Here is a 14,986-nt window from a genome sequence, read left to right on the forward strand (position 1 = left end):
CGGCTCGGTGCCACCATGGCCAGTCTGCAGGGAGGCCCCTCGGTGGTCTTTTCCTCTCATTCTCTCACCTGACACAGGACCTCAGAGCACGGCCCCAAGCTTCCATCCTCCCCACCTGCTGGCCCGTGGCACAGCCTGGGGTCTTGGGCCTGCCCCGGAGACTGCCCTCACCCGGCCTGGGTTTCTGTTCAAGCACCGGGAGCTTCCTGGTTCACACGGGCAGGGGGAGATGGACTGCTTCCCGGGGCACAACGCGAAGTCCCATCACCCAGTCTCAACTGCCTTCCTCGGCGGCTCTAGTTCCAGCCTCACAGTTGCCCAGGTCGTGCGCTTACACGGATGGTTCAGGCTGGGCCCCGTGTCCACCTCCATGTGCCAGAGCGGGCCCAGGCCTCCAGAGCTGCAGAGGCCGAGGGCGGGGAAGGAGTGTCCCCCGACAAAGGAGTCTCTATGGTAAGGGGTGCTCTGTGACGGTAGGTACTGTGTGACGGGGTGCTCTGGGTGCTCTGTTGTGGGGTGCTCTGTGTGAAGGTGGGTGCTCTGCGTGAAGGTGCCCCAATGCTTCCTAGGGCTGCTCAGCCACCTGAGTTCCCCAGACCACACGTGACCTTGACCTTTCCTCATGCCTGGAACCCTGGGGCAGCTCTTGCTTCCCTTCCTCAGAGGGGTGGGCTGTCCTGGGGGATCGTTTCGCACAGGTGAGCTGTGCCCTTCCGCCTGCCTGAGCTCTTTTCCAGCTAGGCCTGACTTTTCCGACTAGGAGTCCGAGTGGAATTTGGTCCAGGGGAGAATCCACGTCAGCAGCCACTGATCCACTTTCCTTCTTGTGGATTCGCTCGTTCTGGACATTTCATGTACAGGTGACCTGTGAGCAACGTGGTGGTCAGGGGCACAGACCCCCCCCCCCCCACGCAGTCGAAAATCCACATATAACTTGACAGCTGGCTCTCCGTGTCCGTGGTTACACATCTGTGGATTCAGCCACTGGCCGACCTAGTAGTCCTGCACTTTGTATTCAGTGAAACAAATTCTGTGTAGGTGGAGCCGTGCGTTCAACCCTGCGCTGCTCAAGGGTCAGCTGTGCGTGGAATCATACACGCACGACGTGGCCTTCTGCGCCTGGCTTCTCCACTGAATGTGTTTTCAAGGTTCAGCCCCAGCCGTAGCACGCGTCAGTACTTCTGAGTCGTTTTCACATAGTGTTTAACACTTGATCACACACTCTCTTGCTGTTGGTCTGTCATTGTCTGTCCCCACTAGACTGGAAGCTTCCCGAGGGCACGGGTTCTGCTCCTAGTCTGTTCGCAGCCTCTGCAGGCGCTGGGAACCCAGTAGGTGCTCGGAAAATAGCTACTGACCGAGTGGCCGTCTCAGGGAGGTCTGAGCCCCGTGCCGCCGGCTGCACTTCCTTCCACCTTCTGCGGGCTGTGGCTTGCTCCCGCCAGCTGTGGTGACATCTGCGCCGCCTCCCAAACCCCATGTGTGGATGAGTTTCCCATCTGTCTTCCACCAGCTTCCAGGAGGTCCTCGCTCCCTGGAGCTCTCACACAGGCGGCTCCAGCATGACCCAGTCTCTCCCTGGCATTTGGGCCCCTCTCCGTGCCTCAGCTTCCTCATCTGTAAAATGGGGACAAGAGAACCTTCCTCTAGGCTCCATGAGGATTGAATAAGCTAACAGGCATCGAGCCCCTAGAGCAGTACCTGGCACTGGCGCGCGGCAAGTGTCTTCTTACGAGAGGTTTGTGGGAAGGCGCTGGTCTGCACACTGTTGAACGACAGGCTGTCATTCCAGAAGCCAGGGCTGGTGCTGTGTGGCTTCCGGCCACGGGCTCAGCCTCTCTGTCCCTCGGGTTCCTCTTCAGCAGCGCGCTTGCTCTTGCGGTGCTTGAAGGCGGGCGAAAGGCCTGAATGAGCTAACACTCGTAACACGGAACAGAGCCTGGAGGCGCAGTCGTTAGGACGATTTGTTCGCCCTAAGAGGGCGCATCCACATCGGCCTCAAACCACCCCCGAGGTGGCAGCGGGGAACCGGGCTCCCCGCGCCAGGCCCCGCCCTCCCCGCCCCGAAGCCCCGCTCAGTCCCGCCCCTGACACCAAGCTCCGCCCCAAGCCGCCTCGGCCCGCCTCGCCCAGAAGCACTTTTGTCCACGTCCGGCTGCCGTCCGGCCGCGCGCTCCGCTTCCGCCTTCGCCCACGTGGTGCGGCTCCGGCTCAGTCCGCCGCTCCGTGAGTGGGGCCGGGTCGGGGCGCGCCCCGCTAGTCCCGGCGTGGGTGGCCGGGGTCTCCCCGATTCCCGAGGGAGAGCCGGCTGGGCGAGGCGCGAGGACGAGGGGGGAGCAGGAGGGACTGGGGAGGTCAGAGGTCAGCCTGGGGGTCAGGGACGACTTAGGTTATCCGCGGGCGGGGCTGGAGCGTGAGAGGGTCCCGGGAAGGTTAGAGTTCTCAAGGGGTGGGGCTGGAGCGTGGCCGTGGTCGGAGTTAAGGAGGGGCGGGCTGGTGTGTAGGGGCCCCGGGGAGGTTAGGGGTCTGGAGGACCCGGGTGGGTGCGTGCCGGCGGAGGTCAGGGGTCGGGCGCGTGCCCCCCCGCCCCTCCCGGGCCTGCATGGGGCTCCCCAGCCTGCGGGCGGCGGCCTGGGCCCTGAGGAGAGCCTGCGGACCGTGGACCCCGCGCCTGGGACCGCGCCTCCTCTGGTAATGACAGTGCACTTGTCCGTGACCCCAGGGTAGCACGCTGACCCCCACTGAGCCCGACTGCATGCCCGGCGAGCACCAGCCCTCATCGCATAAAGTGCTGTCACTGCTCCATTTCTTGGACAGTGAAACCGAGGCCAAGTTGGTGGTTGGGCAAGATCTACAGTTAGCGCCCAGCTGGGATTTGGACTCGGTGGTCAGCCCAGGGTGTTTACTGGACCATGCTGCCACCGTCAGTCTTTCACTGGGCCGCTTCCTTCTGTGTTTTGCTCACACCCCACCCCCCCTCGCCACCGTGTCTTTTCAGTTTGCCCCCCATGGCAGGGAATGGGGAGGCCCCCGTGCCCGTGGGGACCAAGCAGGAGCAGGACAGGAAGGTCCGGCGTGGCTGGCAGGGCGCGGCCGGGATCTGGGAGGAGACGGAGCAGCAGGCGAAAAGGCTCAGGAGCAGCGAGGGTGGAGGGCAGCACAGAAAGCTGCCCAAGCGCAAGGTCGTGCTGCTCGTGGCCTATTCGGGGAAGGGCTACCACGGCATGCAGGTGAGGGCGCCCGCGGGCTGGGCCGGCGTGCTTGGGGCAGGGGCCGCGGAGCGACACTTACCCAGTGAGCCATCTTGGGAAGCGGCAGAAAGAGGGGTCTCATTCTTCACCTCCTTTATCGTGTGGGTCCCATCAGGCAAGATTCAGATTCATATCGAAGCAGCTTTGAGCCCTGTTTCATCCATGCATTGCTTGGGTGCTTGCTGGGGGCGGGGGGGGGGGGGGAGGTGTTCATGGGTCTCCCAGGGTAGTTAAAGGCCCAGGCCTGCCGATGACCAGAGGCGGCAAGTGACGAGAACTCTCAGTCCGTCGTTTCCTCATCTCTCTGATCACAGTGCTGACTTTACAGGGCAGGAAGAGTCATTAGGCTGACCGATACCGCACACTAGAACTGGGACAGCGCCAGGGATGCTCAGAAGGGGCAGCTGTTACTCTTTGTTAGACACGTGAAGGTGACAGTTGTGGGTACGCAGGCACGTGAGAGCTCCCTGCCCAGCCCAGCCCCGTGACCCTTTCCTGAAAGGCACAAGAGCCCCGGCGCCCCGGCAGATGCACGTAGAGCTTCTTCTCGTCCCTTGTGGTCAGCGGTGTGGCTCTTACACACTTCGGTGCCTCGTTCTTTAAACTTCTTGGAGGAATTCACTGCTGTGTAGAGTATCTCACTGAAGCGGAAGTTTAAGAAAACAGTGCCCAACCTTACCAGGTGCTGTGGTCACCTTTACTGTAAATAATAGTAGTAATGAGATACTTTGTATCCTATTTTAGTGTTTTTCATTAAGTATAGGGTTGCACCCGTGAAACCAATTTGATGGCCTTTGATGACCACGGGTGGATTGTGACAGTGGTGGAAGCAGTGCTTCGGTCTCACGTAGTGGAACAAATAAACCACCTCCGCTGCTCTTCGCCGATGTTTAAATGCTTTCTTGTTTGAGGGTGACTGATTACGTGTGTTGTTGCCTTATGCGCTGTCTTGAGAATTTTGCCTGTGTCTCATCATCTTCTGTTTGCCTCGGTTTCCCCATTAGGGGAATGGAGGGGGGGTAGAGAGTGGTGACGGTAGCTCACAGGTGACAGAAGGACACAGCGGGATGTGGGGAAGGGTGGTTATCCCCGTTTCTTATTATCCATTCCGATCGCTGGAGGAGCATTTATAGCTTCTTGCTGAGTAAAGGGATTGGACTTAAGCTGCAGTGGGGACCGTGAGGTAGACTTTGGGAAGGACCTGCCCACTGTGGTGCATCTTGGCGACGTGCTTGTCGCCCTGTGTCCCTTGCTTTGCAAAGATTTTCTTTGACGTCAGGGTGGTGATCTCGCTGATGTCACAGGGTCCTGCAGGCCCCGGACTGTGATTACACTACATCTGCACCCACTAGGTGCTGGCAGCACCCTGGGGTGGCTTCCTCCTCCAGCAGGGGCGCCTGCCTCCCTGTAGTGATGCAGGAGGGCCTGCTCCCTGCTGTGGTGAGGGAGGGGAGACCCTGGGGTGATGAGGGAGGGGAGTCCCTCTTTGGCCGGGTGCAACAGACAGATGGGTCTCCAGCAGGAGGGTGCTGGTCTCACATCTGACAGGTAGGGGGAGATGATGTCTTAGGTGATGCCCAGTGTCAGCTGCCCAGGGTGGGAAGTTTCTAGACTGTGGGTACCCACAGGTGGCTTTCCTGCTTCCCGTGGGTCGGGGGACGAGCTGCAGGGTCTCTCCACGCCCACAGGTGCGGTCCCCACCTGCCGGGTGCGGGCACAACGCACATGCCCCTACCTGGATCAGCCACGGCCCAGGGCCCCTACTGTGGGTAGTGATAGAGTGAAAAACAAGTTTTCTTCTTCTCTTTTCCTCAGAGGAATGTTGGGTCCTCGAAATTCAAGACCATCGAAGATGACCTGGTGTCTGCCCTGGTCCGGTCGGGTTGTATTCCGGAGAATCATGGGGAGGACATGCGGAAGATGTCCTTCCAACGCTGCGCCCGGACGGACAAGGTAGGTGCTGTCCCCACATCCCCTGCGGGTGCCGGCAGCACCGGAGCCGCCGGTCTGTGGCTTGTGTTTGCCCTCATCCCACTTTCCATCTTAGCACCTTTATCTCTCAAGATTCTCTTGGTTACAAATGACAGATGCACAGCTCAGACCAGTGTAAGTGGAAAGAAAGTTGTTGCCTCGTGTGGCCAAGAAACTGGGGCATTTCCGGCCCAGGTGTGGCTGGACCTAGGTGCTCAGGGCCACAAGGTCTGGCGTCCTCTCTGTCTGTGCTTTCTCCTCTGTCGCTCCTGTGGGCGGCACGGTGGCCACAACATCTGCCTTAGATCCATCCATCTCAGGCTCGCGATACAAGTAGGACCGCGTGGCCGCAGAGGCCCACCGTGCGTGTGATGTTAAACTTCCTAGGAGCCACAGCCAACAGGGGAAAGGAAACAGGTGACGCTGGGTTTTGTTATCAATTTTATTTAACTTAGTGTGTCCAAGGTAGTCGCCTTTCAACGTGTAATCAACATAAAAAGCGATGAACGGGAAATAGTTTCCACTGTGCGTGTGTGAGCGCCAAGTCTTTGGAACCCCGCGGGAGTTGCACGCTCAGGAGTCTCGGGTGGCCGTGACCCAGCACTGTCCATTCATGCTCATGAGATTTGAGTCCTGCTGTCTGGTTGGCTCTCCCACCGTCCCAGGCCAGTCGCTGGCTGGTCCCACCCTGGCACGCTCCCAGGTGTGGGGCTGGTGCGAGCAGGGGCTCCCCACAAAGGAGTGGAGGGTGTCGCCGAGGCAGGTGGGACAACCAGCCACGGAGAACGTGAAGCTCTCCCCCAGGAGAGAGAAAACCCGAAGTGCCCGTGCACCTGTGAGCCTGCTCTCTCAGACCCGGGCCCTGAATCATCTCTCTGGCCACCTAAGGTCACTGGGAGTCTGTGGTACACGTAGCTTTTTGCAGGTCAGGGTCCTGGGAATCTGAATAACGTTGAGTTTCAAAGGTGCAGCGTCCCCTGGGATCCACAGGCCCAGGCCAGAACCCCGGAACCAGAGCTACCGCACAGACAGCTAAGAACAAAAACAGGCGCCTGGCAGTCTCGTGGGTGATCCAGTCACATGTTAGTTGGTCCAGGTAAAGAGTACCGGGGCTCTCCGTGGTGTTTGTTTTCTGTTTAACTTTCCCACTTACAGCTCTCTGGTTGTTTTCAAGGCAGAAGAAAAGTAAACATTTGCCTGAGCTAATGAAGACAGCATTTCCAAATATAGGGCTAGCATTTATTTCAGTTTTCACTGTTATTAGAGATGGTTTTATTCGAATATGTTTTCCTTCTTACATTTTGGGAAATCTAGAAAACCTTTGATACTAACATCCCCATGGATAAACAAATGATAATATTTTGTTAGTTTTTGTTTCATATTAAAAAAAAAAGTTTCAAGGAGCTGTCATTCGCTCCCACACATTTTGCCCATTTAAAGGGTACATTCATTGATTCTAGTCCTTTCTCACAGTTGTGCAGCCATTACCACAGCCAAGCTTAGAACATTTTCATCGTCCCCAGAACTTCCCTGCACCCTTTAGTCATCACCCACTCTCCACTAGCATATCCAGAAAATTCTCACTTCAGCGTGTACTCAGGGCTTTCCTGGTGGCACAGTGGTTAGGGATCCACCTGCCAGTGGAGGGCACACGGGTTCGAGCCCTGGTCCGGGAGGATCCCGCATGACGCGGAGCAGCTAGGCCCGTGAGCCACAACTACTGAACCCCGCGCGCCTAGAGAGCCCACGTTCTGCGACGGGAGAAGCCACCGCAATGAGAAGCCCGCGCACCGCAACAAAGAGTAGCCCCCGCTCGCTGCAACTAGAGAAAGCCGCGCACAGCAACAAAGACCCAATGGAGCCGAAAATTTACAGAAAAAAAAACCAAACATGTAATCAATATAAAAAGATTAGCAATGAGATGTATTTCCGTTCCTTTTTCGTGTACTGAGACTTTGAGACCTCATTTCAGAACAGCCATTTTATGCCCTCAGTAGCCACTCGTGGCCAGATGCCTCTGTGTTGGAGGGTGTCTGCCTGGTGAACAGTGGATTCGGCCTGTGTTCCATCTCACCAGTTTATTTTTTGTCTTTCTTCTTTTTTACAAAAATCTCTTCAACTTTTTATTTGGAAAAACTTCAGACCTCCGAAAGTCCCAGGAACAATGCATGAACACCCTTGGTCTTCCCCTGGACTCGGCAGTGTTAAACTTTTGCCACATTTGTTTTCCTTTTTGTGCCTTTGAATGGAACCATTTGAGAGGAAGTTGCAGACGTCATCACCCTTCACCCCAAAATATGTCGCGTGAGCAGTGGCATCCTCTGGCAACTGCTCGGTGTCGCTGTCACCCTTGGGAAATTTCACACTGGTACACCGTTTCTTGTTGATCCTGTGTCTAACCCAGGGTTGATGGTTCCATTCAGTTGTCATGTCTTTTGAGTTTCCTTCATTTTTTTTAATTAAAAAAATGTTTTTTCTATTTCTTTTATTATTTCTTTTATTTATTTATTTTTTTGGTTGTGTTGGGTCTTCGTTGCTGCGCGCAGGCTTTCTTTAGTTGTGGCGAGCGGGGGCTGCTCTTCGTTGCGGTGCACGGGCTTCTCATTGCGGTGGCTTCTCTAGTTGCAGAGCACGGGCTTTAGGCGCGCAGGCTTCAGTAGTTGTGGCACGCGGGCTCAGTAGTTGTGGCTCGCGGGCTCTAGAGCGCAGGCTCAGTAGTTGTGGTGCCCGGGCTTAGTTGCTCCGCGGCATGTGGGATCTTCCCGGACCACGGCTCGAACCCGTGTCCCCTGCATTGGCAGGCAGATTCTTAACCACTGCGCCACCAGGGAAGCCCTTGAGTTTCCTTTAAAATGGTCTCGTCACCTCCTTTCTGTCCTTCCTGACGTGATGTTTTGGATGGTTCAGGCCAGTTATTTTGACGAATGTCCTCAATCTGTATTTGTCTGATTGTTCTCATGACTAGATACAGAGTAAAGAAATTTTTCGGCGGGAGTGTTACACGGTACTCTGTCTTCTTTGCTTACATTTTAAAAAATCTTTTTAGGAAGTATGATTGTAGCAAACAGAAAGGTGCATACAGTGTCCGTATAAAGTGAAACGGGAGATTCTGCGGTGAGCGCCGGGATAATCTCCACTCAGGTCCACACGTGGGTCTCTGCCCGCGTCCCAGGAGCCCCCTCCTCGTCCACCTTCCGAATCACACCGCTCCCCTCCCCCAGACCTTACTGCCGTATTGCCTTTTATGAAAACTTGCTTTTAGGAAAAAGGTGTAACATACAAATGGTGAACTGTGCTCTTCTTGAGTGCGGAGCTCGCTCAGTTTACCTGTGTCACTAGCACCCCATCCCCACAGGATACCTGCTGCTGTGACTTAGATGGTGACCTTGCTCAGCTCCAGAGTTCTGTCATCTAAGTTGCATTTTCTTTTTCCCTAAGTCCTTGAGAGTCACATCCAGGGTGGGACTTTATCTCCTATCTGCAGGATTTCATGTATTTGTTCCCGTGTTTTGTTGGGCTCTGAAGTTCACTTGTAATATTTTATAAGTTATGTGGCACTCACTCCCTTGGTATATAGAGCACTGTTCTTGTATCTGGTTATTCCCTTCAGATGCACTTCTGAAAGCAGAATTCCTCCACGGACAGATGTAGCGTGCGTGTGGTCCTTCTGCTGAAGAGACCAGCTTGCAGAGTGCCGCGCTCCAAGTGCAAGGCCCAGCTGGCCCTCGCATGTCTGCTTCCTTTGCAGGGTGTGTCTGCGGCCGGCCAGGTTGTGTCCCTGAAGGTGTGGCTGATTGACGACCTTTTAGAAAAGATTAACAGCCACCTTCCGTCTCACATTCGGATACTGGGTAAGCCTTGCAGCGCTGGGCTGCACACTGGGTGGTGGCCGGTCTCACAGGGACACGAAATTTCTTCTTTCACCGAATTTCTCTGTTGCGGAGCTAAGATAACAGAGTGGTCGCTTAGCAGTTGGAAGGAGTGGTTGTGAGTCAGCTGTAAGGAAGGGTTCAGTATTCCCACCTCCTTCAGAAAGGGACACAGCCAGACAGACAGACTTGGAAAGGCCCTCAGTGCAGCATCTTGGTGGTACATGTGCCTTGTTTTAACCAAATGCTTGGATATGAAAGTCCAGATTTGATAAAATTAAAACAGGGGCTATGACTCCCTATGGTAACAGGCCTGATAACGGGATTTGCAGTCTGACCCTCTCTGCCTTTTAAGTGGCATACATGTGCCATTGATAATTAATGTGGTAATGGGGTGGCTGGGGGTAGCTCTGCTTGCCTTCTGTTTCTCTCTGTCCCATTTGTTTCCCTCTTCTTTTTCTCCCTCCTTTTGGATTAATTGATGTTTCTTTTCATTATCACCTTTCATTTCATATCACATTTCACATTATCACATTTCATTTCATATCACATTTCATTATCACCTTGGTTAGCTAATGCGATGACTCGCTATGGTTTTTTTTTTAGTGATCGCTTTGCCGGCCCTTAAAGCAAGGGCTGGCAGAGGCTTTCTGTAGAGGGCCACGTAGTAAACTGTCTGAGGCTTTGTGGCCACACAGATCACTGTCTCTGTTGCATATTCTTCTCCTTTGTTTCTTCTTTTAACCACCCTTTCAGCCTTAGCTCAGAAGTTGTACAGGAACGGCCATGGTTTTAGCCACTGTTTGCCAGCCCCGGGGTCAAAGCATCCATGGGCCAGTTACCACAGCTGCCTTCACGTGAAGCCAGGCCACCTTGCACGCACCTAACACGCGCAGCCACACACTTGCACCTGTCCTGCTGTCGTGACGTGTATTTCAGGTCTGCCTGTGTCATCACCCGCACACTACAGTGTCAGTTTTTCTTTAGCCAGAGAATTAAAAACGCTTTTAAATGCTTTTTAAAGTTGAAGTATAATCAGTGTACGGTAAACTGCGTAGTTCATTATACAGTTAAAACGTTGTGATATGTGTGCATACCTGTGAAACCAGCCCACTTGAGAGAGTCACCCCCTCTGTCACCCCCAGAAGATTGTGACCCTCCCCACGCCCCTCCCACCCCATGCCTCACCAGGCGACCACTGATCTGCTCTCTTTCATTATAGACTGCTTCGTATTTCTAGAGTTTTATGTCAATAGCATCGTAGGGAATGGCTTCTTTCACGGAGCCTCTGGTTAAAGATTCCTGCACGTTGTCGGGTGCATCCGGTTTGTTCCTTTCCATTGCTGCGTGGTTTCCAGTTGTTTATCTAGTTACCTGGTGGGGAACACTGCGGGTGTCTCCAGTTTGGGGCTGTTACAGAAAGACACTGCCATGAACATTGGGTACAAGTATAAATAGGGATCTCAGCACAAAGTCACAAGCCTTGTTTTTGGTTACTTTGCCCACTATTGAATTTAGTTTCTAAATTTTTATTTATTTATTTATTTGCTGCACCGCACGGCACGCGGGATCTCATTCCCCGACCAGGGATGGGACCCGGGCCTCCTGCAGTGGCAGCACAGAGTCCTAACCGCTGCACCGCCGGGGAAGGCTCTGCATTTATTATTGGCATGACATGGTTTTATTTTTATTGTCCTGTGGTCTTTCTCTGCCTGGTGAGGATAATTCCCTCCTGAAGACCTTCTCTGGGAGCCAGTCCTCTTAAAGCCCCATGTGATGCCTCTTAACATTCACTCCACGGGAACGTTCTCATGTATGCCACAGGTTGTTCCCCACTTTCGCTAAAATAATACCAGACCCTACACAATCCGCAGCCGTTAGCACTGCTTATGTAACATGACACAGCAAGGCTGTGTTTCCCTCGTTAGCAGCCCAGCCATGTGGTCGGCTGCCAGCCCCTTTCAGCCTTTTCTTGGCACTTATGTTCCGCACGACAGAAATTAGGTGCACAGAGCATACCTGCGATGCTGTGTCGCTGAAATTGGATTCTTAAAGCAAGACAAAACACAAAAATAAGATTACCCCAAATCAGACACGACAGCGGAGACGGAAGACGGGAAGGGTGGCGCAGACGCAGCCTTGAACTGGCAGCCCCGGGGCGGGGTCATCAGTCCTTGTAACATGAAGCCAACGTTGGCCTTTAAGTCACCGCCTCCTTGTGAGGCTGAGTCCTCGCGACCCGGTCTGGGCTTAGCGTGAGGACAGCCGCGCAGCACGGAGCACCCAGGGCCACAAAGCGCTTCGTGCTCCCCAGTTCCCAGAAGCCGCCCCCCCCCCAACGGTTGTGATTCTTTCAGAAGTTTTCTCTACAAATACAGACATAATCCGTGTGTCTGTATTTTTCTCACAAAGAAATGCACACGTAGTGCTTCGCTTTGCTCTTTTCTCCCTGCGCGGTTAGGAAGCCTGTTGGGAGCCCTGGCCGGGCACAGCGAGTGTTCAGCGCGGCAGCCCCCGGTCCTGGGCACGGGCGCCGGCTCTGCGGGGCTGCTTTCGGCTCGTTCTGCAAACGTCTAAGAGCCGCTGATCGTTTCCCTGTTGCTGGACGTTTTAAGTTGGTTCCCGTTTCTTTTGCTGTTTGAACACATTGCTGTCCCTGGCCTCACCTGCAGGCTGGCGTGTGATCCAAGGCTTCTGGGTCGGGGTCACCGGCTGGTGCTTTAGTCCGCGTGGGTCCCCCGGGATCCGTGAGGCGAGAGCAGGGTGTCCCGCACCTTGGCCGACCCCGGGGTTTGTTTGATAGGGTTTAGCTGAGGGTTTAGCGCACGGAGCCGGGGCCCCCTCGGGCTCGTCCGGGTTCGGCAGGTAAGGTGCCGGCGCTCAGACCTGCTCGGGGTGTCGTCAGTCTGTCCTCATCGCCTCCTCTGCCCCCAGGACTGAAGAGGGTCACGGGCGGCTTCAACTCCAAGAACAAGTGCGACGCCAGGACCTACTTCTACATGCTGCCCACGTTCGCCTTTGCCCACAAGGACCACGACGCGCAGGACGAGACGTACCGGCTGCACGCAGAGACGCTGGGGCATGTGAACCGGCTCCTGGCCTGCTACAGGGGCACCCACAACTTCCACAACTTCACCTCGCAGAAGGGGCCCCGCGAGCCCAGCGCCCGGCGCTACATCCTCGACATGTTCTGCGAGGAGCCCTTCGTGCGCGAAGGCATGGAGTTTGCGGTGATCAAGGTCAAGGGCCAGAGCTTCATGACGCACCAGATCAGGAAGATGGTGGGGCTGGTGGTGGCCATCGTCAAGGGCTACGCGCCCGAGAGCGTGCTGGAGCGCTGCTGGGGGGAGGCCAAGGTGGACGTGCCCAAGGCACCGGGGCTCGGCCTGGTCCTGGAGCGGGTGCACTTCGAGAAGTACAACCAGCGCTTCGGCCACGACGGGCTGCACGAGCCGCTGGACTGGGCGCGGGAGGAGGCTGAGGTCACGGCCTTCAAGGAGCAGCACATCTACCCCACGATCATCGGCACCGAGCGCCACGAGAGGTCCATGGCCCAGTGGCTGAGCACCCTGCCCATGCATGACTTCAGCGCCACTGCCCACGCAGCCGCCGGCCCGGGCGCCAAGGTGGGGCTGGGGCCACGGGGGCTGGGGGTCAGGGGAACCGTGGGGCTGGCGCTGGCCCTTCCAGGAGCTCAGCCAAGCACTTGTCCGCATCTGTCGCTGTCCGTGGCTAAGCTTCAACCCACTCTGCCCCCTGTCATTGTACCCATTGTGCAGATGAGCAAGCTGAGGCACCGAGAGGCCTGTCGCTGCCCCGGGGCCACAGTGGGAGGAGCAGGGCCAGGGCATAGGACCTGGCGGCCAGCCGCCCTGCTCTGCGCTTAGTGACGCCGGTGAGGGACATGCTCGGTGGCCGTCGTCCCGTGTGTGGGACGGAGGTGCCGCTGGGACGTCCTCCTCTGGCTGATGCTGCTGGTCAGTTGGCACGTACCTGGCTCCAGAACATGGGGTCGCTTGGCAGGCGCCAGGGACGCTGAGCGGCCAAGCGTCGTTCTCCTCGCCCTCTGGGCGGCGTTCCTGTCCGGGCCCGGGTGCTCTCCTCCGCCTGGGAGGGGACGCAGGCTGTGCTTTCGGCCGCACTGTCCCGGAGCCCTGCTGTCCGATACCGCCCGGGGACCTGGCTCAAAGTGTGATTCATCTGTGAGTTAACTGCCAACCTTATGTTAGAAGGAGAGCATCCACGATTGGAGGTGCTGGAGCTAAAAGTGAACATTTTACTCTAGTTCTCAATTCTCTACCCTGGGGCGAGGGAGGTCCCCAAAGCCCGTGTTCGCTCATGGTGTCCCAGCAGGCTGTCAAAGGGTGAGATTCCCACCTGGAGCTCTGGGAGATTTCTTCCCATTGTTTAGATATCTAGAAAAACACTGTCTTTCCTCCCCAGCCGGGCTTGTAAACCCATGTGCATACAGGTAAGGGGGCCAGGTGTAAGAAAGGCATGGGTTGCAGGTCGGATGGTGAATTCCAAGCAGCGTCGGGGAGGAGACTGTGAGAAACGGCAGAGCTCTCATTCCACCGGAAGGGCCTCTGCAGCTCAGCGCCAGCCAGGGGAGGGTGGGCCTGAGTGTTGTCGGGGCTTGCCTTTCCTCGGGAGAAACTGGGATTGCAGACGTGTATGTGAAATAGTCCGCTCTTTAAATGTTGGTGGTTATCAATTTGCCCAGCACTGTGAGGCCAGATGGAGCACGTGTACAGGTGGGACCTGGGGGCCAGGCTTGCTCTCTGCTTGATTCCCACAGACAGACAGAGGCCTCTGACCGTCTGCCGTCTCTATATAGCGCCGAGGGGCTTGTACTTGACCAGCTTTGCAGTAGATCAGTTTTATGTCCCCAAGGTCACTGAAGCCTCTGGGAGCTGGAGGAGCCCAATGAAGACCCCCTCTGGTCCCCAGCCCTTGGCTTTGCCCGTTCAAGACAGGTTCTTGAATCAGTGAAGAGGAAGACGGGTGAGGCTGAGCCTCGCCCTGGGCAGCCCCCGTGCAGGAGAGGGCCCTCGCCGGGCGGAGCGCTCCCCACAGCCATTCCCTGTCTGCTCTCGCTCTGCAGGTCCCCCGCCCCCTGGAAGGCAGTGATGGGGACAGTGACTGAGCTGGCCCACGACACCGCACGCCGGGACCCGCCAGCCTGCTGCTGGCGGCATGCCTCGCCCAGACGGGACGGCCCGCGCGCGGCCTCCCCAGCTCAGGATCCTGAGAGCTGCGTCATTCTGAGTTTCCGTCACAGGGAGAACCTGCCGCGAGTCTATTTTCAGCTCACGCGTTGACTACACACAACTCAGCACGTAAAGACACTATTTTTTTAAAGAAGCGATTTTCTTATTAAATAAGTACAAACCTTGCTTAGTCACTTCTTTTACCTTTTTCTCGGTCTTTCACCGAGAGAGGTGCAAGGAGCACCGTGCGCTGTGTCAGCAGCAGACCGGAGCGGTGGGAACGGGTGACCTGGCGGGGGCGCGTGGCTGGGCGCAGGCTGGAGCCGGCGGGACAGCGGGCGGCTCCTGGCAGGACTGGCTGCCCGGCTGTCAGGGTGGGGCTCGGCGGCCCGGCGAGAGGCGCAGACCAGAACAGGACTGGGGGGCCGTCGGGCCAGGGGTAGCAGTCCCCAGCGCTGGAGGACACGGGCTCCTTCTGGGTGTCCACGTGGCCCCCTGCGGCACGCAGCTTTCATCCTGGTCCGTGCATCCCTGGCGCCGCCTGTGTTCCGGGCGGGAGGGAGGAGGGAGGGCAGAAGGAAGGGGCACATCGTTGACGGTCCCGTAGCGAGCCCTCCTGTACGTCCCGCCAGCGACTTCATCCCCTCGCTGGCCAGAGGTGTGTCACGTGGTTACGTCCAGCTGC

At 56.5% G+C, this 14,986-nt stretch overlaps 1 protein-coding gene across 2 annotated transcripts; it reads left to right on the forward strand.

Annotated features, from left to right (window-relative positions):
• The first annotated feature begins 2,194 nt into the window (after positions 1-2,194).
• Positions 2,195-14,487, forward strand: PUS1 (pseudouridine synthase 1). 2 transcript variants are annotated; one of them, XM_082853091.1, is made up of 6 exons: positions 2,195-2,226; positions 2,999-3,230; positions 5,067-5,204; positions 8,971-9,073; positions 12,026-12,717; positions 14,196-14,487. In XM_082853091.1, the coding sequence occupies exons 2-6, from the start codon at positions 3,009-3,011 to the stop codon at positions 14,235-14,237; spliced, it is 1,197 nt and encodes a 398-aa protein (XP_082709217.1). In that variant the 5' UTR covers positions 2,195-2,226; positions 2,999-3,008; the 3' UTR covers positions 14,238-14,487. The 2 variants fall into 2 exon arrangements, with proteins under 2 accessions (XP_082709217.1, XP_082709216.1); XM_082853090.1 differs by lacking the exon at positions 2,195-2,226 and adding an exon at positions 2,519-2,691.
• Positions 14,488-14,986: the final 499 nt, after the last annotated feature.

Source organism: Leucopleurus acutus, assembly GCF_964270905.1.
Source record: "Leucopleurus acutus genome assembly, chromosome: 13".
Taxonomy (NCBI): domain Eukaryota; kingdom Metazoa; phylum Chordata; class Mammalia; order Artiodactyla; family Delphinidae; genus Leucopleurus; species Leucopleurus acutus.

Bases quoted from the DNA above. Each gene is read 5' to 3' on its own strand.
- PUS1 (XM_082853090.1), top strand. From the start codon at position 2,603: ATGGGGCTCCCCAGCCTGCGGGCGGCGGCCTGGGCCCTGAGGAGAGCC. The intron at 3,231-5,066 runs GTGAGGGCGCCC...TCTTTTCCTCAG, and splicing joins AGGGCTACCACGGCATGCAG to AGGAATGTTGGGTCCTCGAA. The intron at 9,074-12,025 runs GTAAGCCTTGCA...CTCTGCCCCCAG, and splicing joins GTCTCACATTCGGATACTGG to GACTGAAGAGGGTCACGGGC.